We start from the raw sequence: 18,369 nt of genomic DNA, 5'->3' as shown, positions 1-18,369 counted from the left end.
ATTCGGTTTCAACGCCTTTTCAATGTTATTTAAAGTCTGTTTTGTTGGGAATTCAAGTGTGAGTCTAAGTCCCATATTGGATAGAAATGAAAAAAATATAAAAGTGAAAAACTCGTTAACTCATTACCTTAAGGCCTTGTTCACTTGAATGGATTTGGGAGAGAGTGATTGAGGGGATTTGAAAGTAAATTTTTTTGTTGTTTATTTGAGTGGATTTGGAGGTAAAATTTACTTCTAAATCCACTCTCATTTACCTTCAAATTCACTCAAATAAACAACAAAAAAATTTACCTTCAAATCTTCTCAAATCTCCTCAATCACTCTCCCCCAATTCCATTCAAGTGAACAAAGGCTAAGGTTTTGGATAGAGAGTGATGTCAATTCTTTATATGGTTGAGCTCAGATGTCTGCTACAAAAATCATCCTAAGTTATTAAAAGAATAAGTACAACTTTTGTATTTGTCATTTATATATTGCATCATAATGAAAACATAAAAAGTATTTTCACTTATATATATTTACTATCGTGAACTTGAGTTTTTTTGTTGAGTTTCCTACGTTTAAGTTCATATCTTTAGTTTCTATAGATTAAAAAAATATGCCATATGATATTATAATTTGTGAACTAGTGCAACAGATCAGACAATATATAAAAGGATGGTTATAAAAGTATCACTATAATAATTTATTTGAAATAAGTAGTACTTATAAATAGCCTCGTGAAGAAAAGTTGCTAATCAGCAGAAACTCAACCACTTTTTGAAGAAGTACAGCTGAAATGATGGATCATCTTATTGGTAGCGTTATTAGCTTCATAGAAGTGAGTTTTTGAACTGGCTAGCTATTCGTTGATGGAAAGTAAATTCATTTGTGAAATTCCATGGTTCCTAAGACAGAAAAGGCACGGCAGACAACTTCAAATCTTGAGAATCCAGAAAGCGTGCACAATTTCTCGTACTCCTTTTCACTTCTTTCCTTCCCACCACTTGTGATATACATGATGGTGTCGAGGGTGGAAACAAGCTTTGATACATTCGACTCTGATGCTTCTTCTGGTGCTATAAATTCTATCACAATCACCTTTCCATTCTGTGGCAGTGCATTGTGACAGTTCCTCAAAATGCTTAAGCAGTCTTCATCTGACCAATTGTGCAACACAGTCTACATGTCAAAAGAAATAAAAATTGAGTTGAATCATCGTTGGACAGATCAACCATTCCCAAACATGAAATTTTAGTGTCATAAAAAGTGTTTTCTAACCTTTAGAATCATAGCATCACCCTTTGGCACATAATGGTACATATCTCCTCCAACATGCTGTATCCCTTAATTCATGCAATTTTAGACAGTTTCCAAGTCAACTTTTGGTAAAAATAAAATTAAAATTAGAACTAGCATGCATCATTGACTTGTTCTAATGGCATATATACCTGGGTAAGATGCTGCTTTTTCGACTACTTGGGGCAAGTCAAAATTAATACCCTTAATTGTAGAGTACTTGGAGATTATCATGTGGAGAGTTTGCCCTGTACAACCTCCCACATCAACAAGAGTTGACACTCCTTCAAATCCTTTATATTCATCAAGAATCTTATTCACTTCTATGTCGCAAATATTAGCCATTGATCTGTTGAAAATATAATTCAGTTGTGGATCTCTTTCAGTGCATTGGTAGAAAGGCATTCCATGAACCTTCTTGCATAGGTCGAACTCGGAATCAATTATCACATCCTTAAAATTTTGCCTAAAGTCACATCACGACAACAAGGTAAATAAATTCTTCCTTAAAGGCAATGTATAAACAAAAAAACTATCAGCACACTTTTTAACATGGTGAGAGTTTCACCAAACATTACCCTTTAGATTACTGTATGCAGCAAACAAAACTACTTACCAAAGTTTTAACAGTGTAGGATGTTGGCAAAGTGTATTTAAGGGACCGAAAGAACCCTTTGTTTCATCATTGGCAAAGTATTTTCCAACAGATGAGAGTCCATAAGTTGTCTCAGTGCTACCATCTTCATTGGTGTGAGTGCAACAAGTGAGCAGAGAATAGTTAGAAAGCAAACGCAGCATGCGCTGGAGCCTATCTAGGTGTTGTGTTGGTAGTTTAGAAGCAATTTCTGAGGCTGACATTGCTGCATTTGGTGGTGGTGCCTTTGCTATGATTTCAAACAATTTAAGCTCAATAGCAGCATTGAGCACTGAAGGAAACACATAATTAGTGCAAAGTAAAAAAGCACAAACGAAAGCCTCATCCTCTTCTTCTTTGGGAGAGTTTGCCATATTTTCTTCTCTCTTCTCACTGCAACGATCTTCGGCTTATTGTGGGTTGTCATTTCTCCTTTTATTATTTTTGGGTTTTTCACTTTCTTCTGGTTCTAATTAATCTGCATTTTTTTTCTTTTTGTTGTTGTTTTTCGTTTGGTATTGGTTATGGAAAACGTGAAAGACAAGCTTATTTCTGTTTGATTGTTGATATTAATTATTATGTAATAAAAGAAAAATATACCAAAATAAAGCAAATCACTATAAATCAAAATGATGTATGTGCATATAAAATATTTTTATTTATATCAGTTTCTAAAATTATATATTTACAAAAAATATATTTAAATAAATTAAAAATAATAATAAAATTTATAGTTATAATGATAAAGAAATATTAATTTAACATCAGTCTAAGTGTGGATTATTGTGCTAGTAATTATAAGAGAATAAAAAAAAGGATATTAAGTATTCTCACAGTTTTTAGAAGAATTTTGGGATTAAAATAATTTTAATGATTATTTGACTTTGATAATTGGATTATCACTCATACAATTTGTCGGTGTCAGTCAAAGAATTACAACAACAAAATAATCTATCTTCTCGTAACAATTATAATAATGTTCAATTTTAGGGGTGTCACTCCCTCCACCACCACATTTTCTCCCTCTACCTCCCCAATTCTATTACATATTTTTTGAATTACAAAATTAACATTTTATAATTACACAAATAACCTTTTTATTTTTTAATTATAATTATTTACTTTAACCCTAAAATCTATCTTTCTACTTCTTTGGAGTTCGCTGCTGGAGATCATGTGTTCCTTCGACTCAACCCAATCACTGGTGTAGGCCGAGCCGTTCGTCCAAAGAAGCTGTCTCCCAAATTCATTGGACCATACCAGATTCTGAGGAAGATCGGACCAGTAGCGTACGAGCTTGCATTGCCGCCTCAACTGTCAAACCTTCACCCAGTTTTCCACGTTTCTCAACTTCGGAAGTATATAGCGAATCCATCACATGTACTGGAATTGGAGGACGTCCAGCTTCGTCCAGACCGAACGTTGGAGCTGCATCCAGTCCGTATAGAAGATAGCCGCACCAAGTACTATAAAGGCAAGGACGTTCGTTTGGTGAAGATGGTGTGGGACGCTAAGACTGGTGATTCAACGTGGGAGGTGGAGAGTGCAATGAAGGATTTGTATCCGCATTTATTTACATGTAATTTCTGAATTTTCGAGGACGAAAATTTTTGTAGTTAGGGAGAATGTAAAACCCTCTATAATTAGCAATAATAATTCTGCGTCAAATCAAATTAATTTGCACCACAATCAATGTTTAATCCCCTTAAAAACCCACTCCCAACTCTGATTTCATCTCTGCTGTGCACGGAAAGCTGAGCCAAAAATCATTTCTCTGGAAACATTAAAAACGCACCAATCTCTGCATGCACGCACGCCACGTGTCGCGGGAGAAGCTTCCAAAGCAGGGTTCGGTGTGCAGGTGGCAGGCTGGGAGACGCTAGTCTGTTTTGACGTGGAAATCCACAAAATCTGAGTTTTGAGAAACTCTCTCTCACTTGCTCGCACACTTCGTCTTCCCCAGAACCTAAAACCTCCATTTTTCTCCAACTTCTCTCTAAGAACCTTCATCTTCTCTCTACCATTACTCACTTCTTTCAACTCCAATCAACTTTCTGAAACCGTAGAAACGTTCACGGGCCAGTAAGCTTCATTTTGAGCCGAACCTCCTTTGATCCTGTAACCGGTAAGTTTCCCAGCCATACCCTAGTTCTGGAGTTACTACGAACGCTGTTTCAGTTGCATGCAAGGATAAAATCTGAGTTTCTGAGTTTTCTTTGGTTAGACTTAGTTAAGGAGCGTAAGGAAGAGCTTAGCGGGTAGAAAGTCATAGTTGGGCAGATTCAAGTTATACTGTTAAACGTTCACTGCTATCCAGGTAAGGGAAGCTTATATGTTTAATTTATACTGTATGTTGTACGATCTGAGTTGCATGTACGAACTGTATGAAGTATGAGCTGTTATGGATGTTCACTGATATTTGATATGATTCTGGTTTGATTAAGCTGTCATGAACGAGCACTGCTTGTATGTATTATATATGTTGTTGATTTTGATTGAAAGGCATGTTGATTCGATTACGTATGACTTGAGTATGGTTATTGTATGGTTGGAATGATTAAATGTTGAGATCTATATGATGATGATATTTAAGGTCAATTAAATCTGGAATGAAAGTTATAAAGTTTATAATTTGAAATCTGGAAAATTTTGTTAAGTTTGAAAAATCTGAAACTTTACATCTTCCTTTTGATAAATGACGCTCGTCACTGTACGGTCTTATACCGTTCGGTTTCCCTGCAAAAGACTTAGAATTGAATTCTTTCATTTGGGAAGAATTCGGTGTGAGAGCGAGCGTTTTTATTTAGTTACTATGTTGAGCGTTCGGCTCAACATAGAGTGTCGTATGCCTTAACTTAAACAATGCTGAAATAAGAACGTTCGGCCTTATGTCGAACGTTCGTCCTTAATAGCGTTCGGCCTCATGTCGAACGTTCGTCCTAAAGAGAGCTCGGTTCCATATTGAGCGTTCGTCCTAAAGAGCGCTCGGCCTTTTTCCAAGCGTTCGTCATGATTTGTGCTCGGTCATATACCGAGCGTCCGCTTTAATAAAGAGTTCGGTCTTAAACCGAACGTTCGATATTATTCCCTGCCGAACGTAAATAGCATTCGTTCAAGTATTTGAATATTCACATTCTTACGTTCGTTCTAATACTAGTATCGGTCTTCCATGTGCAAATTCCTTCAAAGAAAATTTCTAAGTATTATTAACCATCCTTCCTATATTGAATCTGGTTCAAGATCTTTATTATGAAATTTTCTAAGTATCAGTACTCCTTCAAATTGAGTCGTTTCATTTAACTGACCCAACAGAGAGTCACGTTCGTCCATCCAGTACTTATTTTAGACGTTCGTCCTAATTCTTCAAAGGACTGAACGTTCGTCCTTTTATGCTCTTAAAGTTAAATATGAGAATGATGATAAATTATAAGATCTTACCTTGCGAACACTATATTGAGTGATTCTATGAGTATGGAATTTGAACGAGCGTTCCATGGAGGGACGTCTCCTATATATATTTGAATATTAAATTTGGTAAAGTATGACTGTGGATAAGCTAAGCCAGGCTTGGTCCATCCTGATATTCCGTGACACTCATTCTCAAGTAGAGAGGAGTAGTTCATGTGTGGGAATGGCAGGAGGTCCTTAGTCCATAAGTTAACATGGGCGACGTAAGAACGGACTAACCTCGAGTGGCAGCTGATTAGGTATATCCCGGCTACTACACCACTCGGGTGCGAGGACGCTTGTAGCTACACAGATCATACAGTCCGGACGGTCGTCATAAATATATATATATATATAGTCATATAATGTTACATGAGTGCTTGCGTGGAATGATATGTTTATTGTATATGTTAATGTATGATTTAAATTATATAAGCTTACCCTTTCGTTTCCTTGTGTTGTCGCCTTGTATATGTACGTTCGTCCTGTCATTGTAATGATCATCCGTGTGGATGTGAGCAGATGGAGGTGCGTCACTTGAAGAATTGCTAGAAGAAGAAATTTTGGAAGACGCGAACCTGGTGGAGGTAGAAGTTAAGGCAGAGCCTTAGAGCGCTCGCGAGTGTTTGTAGATAGTTTTATTTATGTTATTTTGAACGTTCGGTTATAGTTTTGTAAGACCGTTCGTCCCTGAACTCTTGCTTGTATAAGCGTCCGTTATCCCTTTATGTTTATGCCGTTCGGCAATTAGACGCTAGTTCAGATTTGTAAGACTGCACTGTTTTATATGATTAATGTAATTAATTCTGATTATGGTAATTACTATATGTTGGGATGTTACATTAGTGGTATCAGAGCAGTTTTGTCCTTTTAAGGAACACTGTAGGTTATGAGTGCACTACGTTTTTGCTGTGTGCTTATTATGTGTTAATGAGTTATTGTTTAACTCTTGAACATTACTAACGCTCATTTTTCTCTGATCCAGAGAACTAATGGCACCTAGACTTCCTCCTCCTCAACCGAGCGAGCCTGATACGTCCAACAACACCAGGTTGTTGGAAACAGTGGTGGAACGACTGCATCAACAAAACACCACTTTAATGGAACAGAACGCCACTCTGATGCAGCAAAACCAGGCCGCTATGCAGAGTTTGGAGGCCTCTCGTGCCAATTCTGAGATGACGCAAAGACAATTGATGGAGATCTTAGCTGCTACAAGACACGCCCCGGGAGCGTCTTCTTCCAACGCTGCCCCGCCTGCAGCTGAATGGAGTTTGGAGAGTTTCCTCCAACATCGTCCGACTAAATTCAGTGGGAAATGCCTTCCTGATGAGGCGGACCAGTGGCTGAGAGACATGGAGTGTATTTACGATGCTAAGAGGTGTCCAGATGAAAGCTGCTTGGCTTTTACAGAGTACTTGTTGACTGGTGAAGCTAGCCACTGGTGGACGAGTATGAAAGCCATCTTAACGGACGCTCAGAATCCCATCACCTGGGCGGTCTTCAGAGGCAAATTTTATGAGGAATACTTCCTAGATAGCGTTCGTTACGCTAAGGAAGTTGAGTTTCTTCAACTGTCACAAGGGGCAAAGTCAGTGTCGGAGTATACCAACACCTTTAAACATCTTCTGAGGTTCAATACGATGGCCACCAGTGAGGAGTGGCAGTGCAGGAAATTTGAGAATGGGCTGAGAAGTGACCTGAAAGTAATGATCTCAAGTTTATGTATCCGGTCGTTTCCTGCTATGGTTGAGCGAGCCAAGGTTTTGGAGAAGAATATGGCCGAGGCGGAACGGTTGAAGAGGCAGCAACAGGTGAGTAGGGGACCGATCGTGTCCAGAGGAGGAACTGTTCAGAGGAGACCTCCATACGCTCGTCCAAACCAGCCTTCTCAGACGAGCGGATCGCAAGCAGTAGTCCCTGTCGGACAGTCTGGACAGGGAAGTGTGGTTTGTTTCCGGTGCGGAGGACCGCATTATAGGTCCTCTTGCCCTCAGTTGGTGGGAGGAAAGCACTGCAACCGTTGCGGAAGGAATGGGCACTTGGATCATGAGTGCAATATGAGTGGGCGTGCTGTGATGAGGCCGCCGAATGCAGGGAGGAATCAGCCAAGAGGAGGACGAGCCCAAGCGAGTGGGCGAGTGTATGCGATAACGAGCGCTGAGGCAGCGAGCTCAGGTAACCTTATAATTGGTGAATGCATGCTGTTTGGTAGACCGTGTTGTGCTTTGTATGATTCGGGGGCAACACACTCCTTCATCTCGAAGGCGTGTGTTGAAAAGCTGGGATTAGAAGTGAGCGAGATGCAGTTTGATCTGGTGGTGTCTACACCAGCAGCGGGTGAGGTTAGGACGTCCACTATGTGCGTCAAGTGTCCCATAGAAGTGGAAGGGCGTAAGTTCAAGGTTAGCCTCATCTGCTTACCTCTTCAAGGTTTGGAGGTGATTTTAGGAATGGATTGGTTGGCTGCCAATCGCATTCTTATTGATTGTGGAGCGAAGGAATTAATCTTCCCTGGTGAAGAAGAAGAAGTTCTTTCAGTGACGCTCGGCCAACTGAAAGAAGACATTATGGAAGACGCCAGCTGTTTTCTCATTATGACGCATGAAGATGGAGAAGTTGGGAATGCGAATTTAGGACGATCGTCCACTAGTGACAGCAATGGACGATCGGTTGTGAAAGAGTTTGCGGACGTTTTCCCGGAAGAGATACCTGGACTTCCCCCTCGTCGTGAAGTGGAGTTTACCATTGATTTGGTGACGACAGCGGCTCCTATCTCGGTTCAGCCATATCGAATGTCGCCTGCTGAGTTAGCTGAACTAAAGGAGCAAATTGAAGAGTTGATAGAGAAGAAATTCATTAGGCCGAGCGTATCACCCTGGGGAGCGCCCGTGCTGTTAGTAAGGAAGAAGGATGACAGCTCTCGGTTATGTATAGACTACAGGCAATTGAATAAGCTGACCATCAAGAACAAATACCCATTGCCAAGGATAGATGACCTGCTGGATCAGTTGCATGGGGCTGCCGTGTTCTCAAAGATAGATTTGAGATCCGGGTATCATCAAATTAGGGTGAAGGAGGACGACATCCAGAAGACAGCCTTCAGGTCTCGCTATGGGCATTATGAATATGTGGTGATGCCTTTTGGAGTAACGAACGCTCCAGCTGTGTTCATGGAATATATGAACCGCATATTCAGGCCTTATTTGGATAAGTTTGTGGTCGTCTTCATAGATGATATTCTCATCTATTCCAAGAACGAAGACGAGCATGAAGAACATCTTAGACTTGTACTTGGAGTGTTACGGGAGAAGGAGCTATATGCCAAGTTGTCTAAGTGTGAATTCTGGATGAAGGAGATTCAGTTTTTGGGTCATGTGGTGTCGGCTGGAGGCATCTCGGTAGATCCAGCGAAAGTGCGAGCGGTACTGGAATGGGAGAGTCCGCGTTCGGTTGCTGAGGTGCGTAGTTTTGTTGGATTGGCGGGCTACTACAGACGTTTCATTGAGGGTTTTGCTAAGATAGTGGCGCCGCTAACTCAGTTGACTCGTAAAGACCAGCCGTTCGCCTGGACCGATCGTTGTGAGGCCAGTTTCCAGGAGTTGAAAGTGAAATTGACGAGCGCTCCAGTGTTAGTTATTCCAGACGCGTCTAAACCTTTCGAAGTATATTGCGACGCCTCTCACCAAGGTTTGGGTTGTGTTTTGATGCAAGAGAAGCGAGCGGTGGCGTATGCGTCTCGTCAGTTGAGGATTCACGAAAGGAATTACCCAACGCACGACCTGGAGTTGGCAGCGGTCGTTTTTGCGCTGAAGATTTGGAGGCATTTCTTGTACGGATCCACGTTCCAAGTCTTCAGTGATCACAAGAGCCTCAAATATTTATTTGATCAGAAGGAGTTGAACATGAGGCAGAGGCGTTGGCTAGAATTTCTGAAAGATTATGATTTTGAACTGCTGTACCACCCTGGGAAAGCTAACGTGGTAGCGGACGCTCTAAGCAGAAAGGTGGTGCATGTGTCGTCCATGATGGTGCGCGAGTTGAGCTTAGTAGAGAGTTTCAGAGATCTAAGGTTACAGTTTGAGTTAGAACCGAGCAGCATCAAGTGCTGTAACCTTAGAATATCTAGCGATGTGTTTGATCGGATTAGAGTGAAGCAACGCGAGGATGAAGAACTGGTGAAGATTTTGAGCGCGCTCGGTTCGGATCAAGCTAAGGAGTTCAATACGGGAACGGATGGCATGTTGCGTTATCTGGGTAGGACGTGCGTTCCAGATGATGGCGAGCTGAAGAGAATTATTCTGGAGGAAGGTCATCACAGCCGTCTTAGCATGCACCCTGGCATGACTAAGATGTATCAAGACCTCCGGAAATCATTTTGGTGGCCTGGAATGAAGAGCGATGTCGCTCGTTTTGTGGCATCTTGTCTAACCTGTCAACGAGCGAAGGCGGAACACCAAAGACCTGGCGGCCTACTGCAGCAATTGGAAATTCCCGAATGGAAGTGGGATAGCATATCCATGGATTTCGTGACCCATCTACCACGTACGGTCAGAAATCATGACTCGATTTGGGTGATTGTGGACAGACTAACGAAGAGCGCCCACTTCCTGGCCGTGAACTTGAAGATGTCGATGACGAATCTGGCTAAGTTGTATATTAAGGAGATCGTCCGTCTGCATGGAGTGCCTTCAAGCATAGTTTCTGACCGAGACACGAGATTCACATCTCGGTTTTGGCAATCTCTACAAGGTGAGTTAGGGAGCAGACTACAAATGAGTTCAGCATATCATCCACAAACGGACGGCCAGTCTGAAAGAACTATCCAGACGTTAGAAGACTTGCTGAGGACGTGCGTCCTAGATCACTTGGGCGCATGGGATGAAGTCTTGCCACTGGTGGAGTTCACGTATAACAACAGTTTCCAGGCGAGCATTGGAATGGCACCGTTTGAAGCACTTTATGGGAGAAAATGTCGAACGCCACTTTGTTGGTTCAAGGAAGGAGAGAACGTGCTAACTGGACCCGAGCTTATCCAGCAAACGACCGAGAAAGTCAAGCAAATTCAGGAGAGGTTGAAGACGTCTTTGAGCAGGCAGAAATCTTATGCTGATAAGAGGAGAAGACCGTTGGAGTTCGCTGCTGGAGATCATGTGTTCCTTCGACTCAACCCAATCACTGGTGTAGGCCGAGCCGTTCGTCCAAAGAAGCTGTCTCCCAAATTCATTGGACCATACCAGATTCTGAGGAAGATCGGACCAGTAGCGTACGAGCTTGCATTGCCGCCTCAACTGTCAAACCTTCACCCAGTTTTCCACGTTTCTCAACTTCGGAAGTATATAGCGAATCCATCACATGTACTGGAATTGGAGGACGTCCAGCTTCGTCCAGACCGAACGTTGGAGCTGCATCCAGTCCGTATAGAAGATAGCCGCACCAAGTACTATAAAGGCAAGGACGTTCGTTTGGTGAAGATGGTGTGGGACGCTAAGACTGGTGATTCAACGTGGGAGGTGGAGAGTGCAATGAAGGATTTGTATCCGCATTTATTTACATGTAATTTCTGAATTTTCGAGGACGAAAATTTTTGTAGTTAGGGAGAATGTAAAACCCTCTATAATTAGCAATAATAATTCTGCGTCAAATCAAATTAATTTGCACCACAATCAATGTTTAATCCCCTTAAAAACCCACTCCCAACTCTGATTTCATCTCTGCTGTGCACGGAAAGCTGAGCCAAAAATCATTTCTCTGGAAACATTAAAAACGCACCAATCTCTGCATGCACGCACGCCACGTGTCGCGGGAGAAGCTTCCAAAGCAGGGTTCGGTGTGCAGGTGGCAGGCTGGGAGACGCTAGTCTGTTTTGACGTGGAAATCCACAAAATCTGAGTTTTGAGAAACTCTCTCTCACTTGCTCGCACACTTCGTCTTCCCCAGAACCTAAAACCTCCATTTTTCTCCAACTTCTCTCTAAGAACCTTCATCTTCTCTCTACCATTACTCACTTCTTTCAACTCCAATCAACTTTCTGAAACCGTAGAAACGTTCACGGGCCAGTAAGCTTCATTTTGAGCCGAACCTCCTTTGATCCTGTAACCGGTAAGTTTCCCAGCCATACCCTAGTTCTGGAGTTACTACGAACGCTGTTTCAGTTGCATGCAAGGATAAAATCTGAGTTTCTGAGTTTTCTTTGGTTAGACTTAGTTAAGGAGCGTAAGGAAGAGCTTAGCGGGTAGAAAGTCATAGTTGGGCAGATTCAAGTTATACTGTTAAACGTTCACTGCTATCCAGGTAAGGGAAGCTTATATGTTTAATTTATACTGTATGTTGTACGATCTGAGTTGCATGTACGAACTGTATGAAGTATGAGCTGTTATGGATGTTCACTGATATTTGATATGATTCTGGTTTGATTAAGCTGTCATGAACGAGCACTGCTTGTATGTATTATATATGTTGTTGATTTTGATTGAAAGGCATGTTGATTCGATTACGTATGACTTGAGTATGGTTATTGTATGGTTGGAATGATTAAAATGTTGAGATCTATATGATGATGATATTTAAGGTCAATTAAATCTGGAATGAAAGTTATAAAGTTTATAAATTTGAAATCTGGAAAATTTTGTTAAGTTTGAAAAATCTGAAACTTTACATCTTCCTTTTGATAAATGACGCTCGTCACTGTACGGTCTTATACCGTTCGGTTTCCCTGCAAAAGACTTAGAATTGAATTCTTTCATTTGGGAAGAATTCGGTGTGAGAGCGAGCGTTTTTATTTAGTTACTATGTTGAGCGTTCGGCTCAACATAGAGTGTCGTATGCCTTAACTTAAACAATGCTGAAATAAGAACGTTCGGCCTTATGTCGAACGTTCGTCCTTAATAGCGTTCGGCCTCATGTCGAACGTTCGTCCTAAAGAGAGCTCGGTTCCATATTGAGCGTTCGTCCTAAAGAGCGCTCGGCCTTTTTCCAAGCGTTCGTCATGATTTGTGCTCGGTCATATACCGAGCGTCCGCTTTAATAAAGAGTTCGGTCTTAAACCGAACGTTCGATATTATTCCCCGCCGAACGTAAATAGCATTCGTTCAAGTATTTGAATATTCACATTCTTACGTTCGTTCTAATACTAGTATCGGTCTTCCATGTGCAAATTCCTTCAAAGAAAATTTCTAAGTATTATTATCCATCCTTCCTATATTGAATCTGGTTCAAGATCTTTATTATGAAATTTTCTAAGTATCAGTACTCCTTCAAATTGAGTCGTTTCATTTAACTGACCCAACAGAGAGTCACGTTCGTCCATCCAGTACTTATTTTAGACGTTCGTCCTAATTCTTCAAAGGACTGAACGTTCGTCCTTTTATGCTCTTAAAGTTAAATATGAGAGTGATGATAAATTATAAGATCTTACCTTGCGAACACTATATTGAGTGATTCTATGAGTATGGAATTTGAACGAGCGTTCCATGGAGGGACGTCTCCTATATATATTTGAATATTAAATTTGGTAAAGTATGACTGTGGATAAGCTAAGCCAGGCTTGGTCCATCCTGATATTCCGTGACACTCATTCTCAAGTAGAGAGGAGTAGTTCATGTGTGGGAATGGCAGGAGGTCCTTAGTCCATAAGTTAACATGGGCGACGTAAGAACGGACTAACCTCGAGTGGCAGCTGATTAGGTATATCCCGGCTACTACACCACTCGGGTGCGAGGACGCTTGTAGCTACACAGATCATACAGTCCGGACGGTCGTCATAAATATATATATATATAGTCATATAATGTTACATGAGTGCTTGCGTGGAATGATATGTTTATTGTATATGTTAATGTATGATTTAAATTATATAAGCTTACCCTTTCGTTTCCTTGTGTTGTCGCCTTGTATATGTACGTTCGTCCTGTCATTGTAATGATCATCCGTGTGGATGTGAGCAGATGGAGGTGCGTCACTTGAAGAATTGCTAGAAGAAGAAATTTTGGAAGACGCGAACCTGGTGGAGGTAGAAGTTAAGGCAGAGCCTTAGAGCGCTCGCGAGTGTTTGTAGATAGTTTTATTTATGTTATTTTGAACGTTCGGTTATAGTTTTGTAAGACCGTTCGTCCCTGAACTCTTGCTTGTATAAGCGTCCGTTATCCCTTTATGTTTATGCCGTTCGGCAATTAGACGCTAGTTCAGATTTGTAAGACTGCACTGTTTTATATGATTAATGTAATTAATTCTGATTATGGTAATTACTATATGTTGGGATGTTACACTTTATATTTCTAAAACATTCACTTTCCTTATAACTAATACTCACCTTTCTGATTTATTTAAATATATCGTGTTTATTAAACTTAATTTAAAAAATTATGAAATTTTTAATTTTTAATTTAAATGTTAGTGAATAGAATATGCCTTTAAATGAAATAAAGAAGGTAACTGTCACTTTAGTAAAAATATGAGAAAAATTAAGCATTCAAATTAAAATTAATTTTCAATGAAATAAAGTTAAATGAAAATAATTTTAGATTAGATTGAAAATAATTTTAACAACAATTTGATCAACTACACCATTAACCTACAATTCAACAACACCAATCAATACTTTCCAACAACTTACACACACATATATAATCAATATATTAAAATTATAATATGCATAAAATACATCATTATAACCCAGTCATATTGAAATTGTTTAGATACTCTAAAGTGTTATCAAAGTTTAATTACCTTTTATCACTAACACTTCTTTAGTCAAGCTTAAGTAGTTAACTTCATCAATCTCACATAAAGACTAAACATTACAAACTATGATCAACATATAAATACATTACTACACTCCTAAACTAACAAATGTATTTTAATCCTAAAAGCCTCACATGCAAATCCAACTCTTAGGCATGCAAGTTGTTCACAAATGAACTAAAAAAATTACTTGAAAATGAATTCTAATCATGCACACACTCACTCACTCAAGCATGCACACACTCACACCTACACCTACGCACGCACACATGCACTCATACACATGTTCACGTACGCACCCCACACACACACAAACACACCTACCCACTTAACTCAATAAAATTATAAAACATACACCAAACTAAACAATATCAAGTAACTCATCACACATTATGACATTTTAAACTCAATTATCTTAATCTAAAAATTGATGTATGATTTCGTCATAAAAACCTTAGGGTTGTTCTCAATGACAGGAAATGTTGCCTCTCTCATCACATAATCCATTTTATACTCTACATGAGTCTTGAATGGGTATTAGAATATCAAGATAAACCTCAAGTTTTGACTCTTTACATCAATGTGTACACTAAAGGAACACCATTATATTTACAAGATTCCAAAATAATTAAGCCAAACTCATACTTTCATTCATAAACATGATTCTACATCAAAGTACACAATTAAATGTTATGTTACATTAATGGTATCAGAGTAGTTTGTCCTTGTGAATTTTTTGTGTCTTGCATGTTTAAGAGTTTAAGTTTAGATTGTAGAGACTATTTATGAAATTGGAAATGTTAAGAACAGAAAGTGTTTTATAGAGTGATGAGGGTGCACATTCATGACTATATCAAAGATAGTTTTCCCTTCTTAATTTTGAAAGTTTCTAGAAAAGAATAATAGAAAATAACTAGTGATAAAAAGTATATCATGCGGTCAGTAGATGTCGAGAATGTATGTATAAAAAAGTTGGGTTTGTTAGAGAGAGAGATAGAGCTAATATTTGAGTTTTTCCTTTTGTACCAATTCTTGTCATGGTTTCACCTCTCTTGTTTGTGCTCAGTGCTTTATAATGATAGAGGAATGAAGATTCACGGTCAAATTGGTCTGCTTACCTTTACATAATTGGATAAGGCCTTTGAGACCATTTTTTGTCTTAAAGATATAAAGTTGTAGTATGTTGCATATCGGTGGGTGAGGAAAACTGAGTTTTAGGTTTTGAAGGATGGGGAAAGATGTTGGAGTTCAGAGGTTAGTATAAGGGGATATATTAGTGTGCATCTACGTAGCAAGGTTAGAGTATCTGCATTGGTTCTACATCTCGACAATGTCTGAGGCCTAAAGGTGAAAAGTTATGGCAGGTTTGAGTTTAAAGTTAAAGATGGTATAGTAACCCTGAAGTGTATAAAGGAGATTAATATTTGGAAAAAAATGATATAGAGCTTTGAGGATTAGCCAAGTAGGGTGATGTTTCCTAAGTAAGGGGAGAATAGACTTTTGGGGAGGATGAAGTATTGTAGAGGTTTTATACCAAGTTCAACAATCAGAAGAAGATAGTTGGAACCTCTCATCAAGAAGCACCACCAAAGTAGAGAGCAGAAGGGATGTTCTAAGTAAAATGGTTCACATAGGAGAAAGGTTTGAATTTGTGCTAAGGTGAAGGATTTCAAGTGACGAAGGAAGAAGCATATTGTTAAGATTTTTCTCGTAGGAAGGACATAATAGTAGTATCAGAGCACAATAAAGGAGGAAACAAGAGGAAAAGTTTTAAGTGCTTAAAAGGGTGTTTGTGATAGTTGGTGCTAAAGTAGTTAGCATAAATGATCTAATTCAAAGATATAGGTTACGAAGGTGGTGCTTGGACTAAAGGTTTAGATTTCATTTGGAGTCATATACCCCTTGGTGTCACTAGTATGGTAAATGGGTCATGGTTTCCTGTAAGAGGGAGTTGGAGTTGAACCGATGATTTCGCTATAGTTTTGACCAATTGAAAACTTCTCGAGTGTATGACATGTCTCGTGGTGATCAAATTATCTAAATTCAAAGTCAATATGAATTGTTTCCTTTGAAAGGTTGGAACATAATCTTAAGGGTGAGCAATCTCATCCCTATCGAGTTGTGGTACCCAAAGAAATGATGTTCTTTGATTCAAGAGAGTAAATTAGTAGTTGCGTGTGGATTAAGCTAAAAAGTGGGGGTCGAGTGTTATATGGTTTAGAGTTATCTGACAAAGGCAAGCGAAGAGCAAATGTAAAGAATCTTAGTTGTGGAAGAGTTTCTAAACACTTCCAAAACAAGTGCTAGGATTTCCACCTAAAAGAAAGGTAGAGTTCATTATTAACTCAATGTTTTGAGTGAGAGTAGTGTTAATAGCTTCTTGTATGATGATTCATATAGAGTTGGTGGATTTGTAAAAGGAAACGGAGGATCGTGATTTTGACTCAATATGTCACCACGAGAAATTACGTTATAGTAGATCTAAAAAGATATATAATTGTATGTCAAGCTATCCAAATGTAAGTTTTGACTAATAATTGAAATAAAAAATTAAAATAAGAGAATAAATATTTTCTATAAAAAAATTAAATTATTTAGTTATTATATATTAAAATTTCATAAGAAAATTGTGGTATCACTAAATTATAATTGTCCAATATAAACTTTTTAAAAGTTATACTTTTTATGAAATATTATTTTAATATAAAAATAAATAAATAGTAATAAAACATATTAAAATTATTAAGTAATCATTTTATATTACTTTAATATACATATAAATATAACTAAAATAAAAGGTATGTTTATTGTTTTATTAATGATATAACGTGGTTAAATATCTATTTGAAATTAATGCGTGTGATGTCAAATTTTTGTTCTGTTTTGCACTAATATCATATACTAATATCTTAACCTAGTAACCTCGCTGTCTTGGCAATAGCTAGTGACACTATAATAAAAAAAATTAGTTTGCTCAACTTTTTTGTTTCTAAAAGGGTTTTTCATTTTTATATTGTTTGTTGCTGTTTATTAAAAAATCAAGACAAATGAGAATCAATCATTAAAAAAAGGAGTAAAGGTGCATTTGTTTTAAAAGTTAGAAAATTGAGTATCATTCTATTAAAAGCATAATGTGTATATGTTTAAAAATAAAAGAGATGTGAATGCCCGATTAATATCGTATCACCTCTTTCTATATTCTTGGAAGGCACATAATAAAAGTATTTAAATATCCTTTTGTCTATTTTATGCAAACTATTTTTAAGCATTTATTGTTAATGATGCAAAGACGCTATTCTCGATAATATATCTAATTTAGGAGGTTTAACCTTAAAAATTTGGTTTCACAGTGCACTCCAACAATACTGAATTGTCGAAAGTAATATCATATAGCTGGGTCCAAAAGAATTCTAGAATAAAACACAAAGCATATAATTGATTGATCAATCAAAAGCTACTATGATGAAACTCATACGAATAAATCTGTGATTTATATTTACTTTTATAAACATTACATAGTCATACTCAGAAGCTATTAGTCTGATTGCCAAAATAACTTTATTTGAGAATTGTTGAGGGAAAAGAACTTCTTGAAGAATTTCATCATCACCACCATACCATACCTATTCTTGGTTTGAACAAGAGCAGTGCTTTTCTTGGTACATCTGAATTCAACCGATTCCCTTGAAGAAGAATAAGAAGTAGCAAAGTCTGTTGCTGAAGACAACTCTTCATTGAAAACCTCCCACAGCAAGTCCATCGGAACATCTTCATCATCATCATCATCTACTCTTTTCATGTTCTTTCCATTTTCCAGTTTTTCTTGAAAGCATTGTTTTTCATCTCCTTTGCTTCCTTCTCTAAGGACTTGATCAGAAGAGGCCTTTGGTGAAATGTCCCGCATTTTGGAGAAGGTGAATTAGGGTTGTGTATACATGGTCTGGCTAGTTAAAGTGAGAATTTTTGAGATGTTAGAGAGATGGGAATGATGTGAGTCTGGCTTTGGTTAGGTTTGTAGGGTGGGTTTGGAGAAGATTAATTTTTTTTGGGAGGGTTTTAGTTCAACTGCTGCACAAAGCTACGTTTATTGCTCACTATATATTAAGTATGGGATTATTCATTTGCTATGAAAGGCTAAACCAATGTACCCATTTCTTCATCCACTATCAAATCAATAATTGCCAATTCACATACTAGAACAGAAAGTGAAAAATATTCCTAAAATATTGCAGTCAATTTTTCTATTCATAATTTAAAACAGAAAATTG

The 18,369-nt window shown here is 38.4% G+C and overlaps 2 protein-coding genes across 2 annotated transcripts; both read right to left on the bottom strand.

Annotated features, from left to right (window-relative positions):
- Nucleotides 1-658: 658 nt before the first annotated feature.
- LOC124819493 (isoliquiritigenin 2'-O-methyltransferase-like) lies at nt 659-2,335 on the bottom strand. The gene is made up of 4 exons (XM_047291022.2): nt 1,895-2,335; nt 1,431-1,744; nt 1,261-1,325; nt 659-1,161 (listed from the first exon to the last, which is right to left on the bottom strand). Exons 1-4 carry the CDS (start codon nt 2,284-2,286, stop codon nt 865-867), a joined length of 1,068 nt encoding a protein of 355 aa, XP_047146978.2. The 5' UTR covers nt 2,287-2,335; the 3' UTR covers nt 659-864.
- Nucleotides 2,336-17,503: 15,168 nt separating this feature from the next.
- Nucleotides 17,504-18,207, bottom strand: LOC148194673 (uncharacterized). Its single transcript, XM_088095816.1, has one exon. The coding sequence runs from the start codon at nt 18,003-18,005 to the stop codon at nt 17,637-17,639; it is 369 nt and encodes a 122-aa protein (XP_087951942.1). The 5' UTR covers nt 18,006-18,207; the 3' UTR covers nt 17,504-17,636.
- Nucleotides 18,208-18,369: the final 162 nt, after the last annotated feature.

This window comes from Vigna umbellata, chromosome 8 (assembly GCF_029865625.1).
Source record: "Vigna umbellata cultivar VRB3 chromosome 8, Vumbellata_1.0, whole genome shotgun sequence".
Lineage (NCBI taxonomy): Eukaryota > Viridiplantae > Streptophyta > Magnoliopsida > Fabales > Fabaceae > Vigna > Vigna umbellata.
This window is presented reverse-complemented; position numbering and strand designations above follow the sequence as displayed.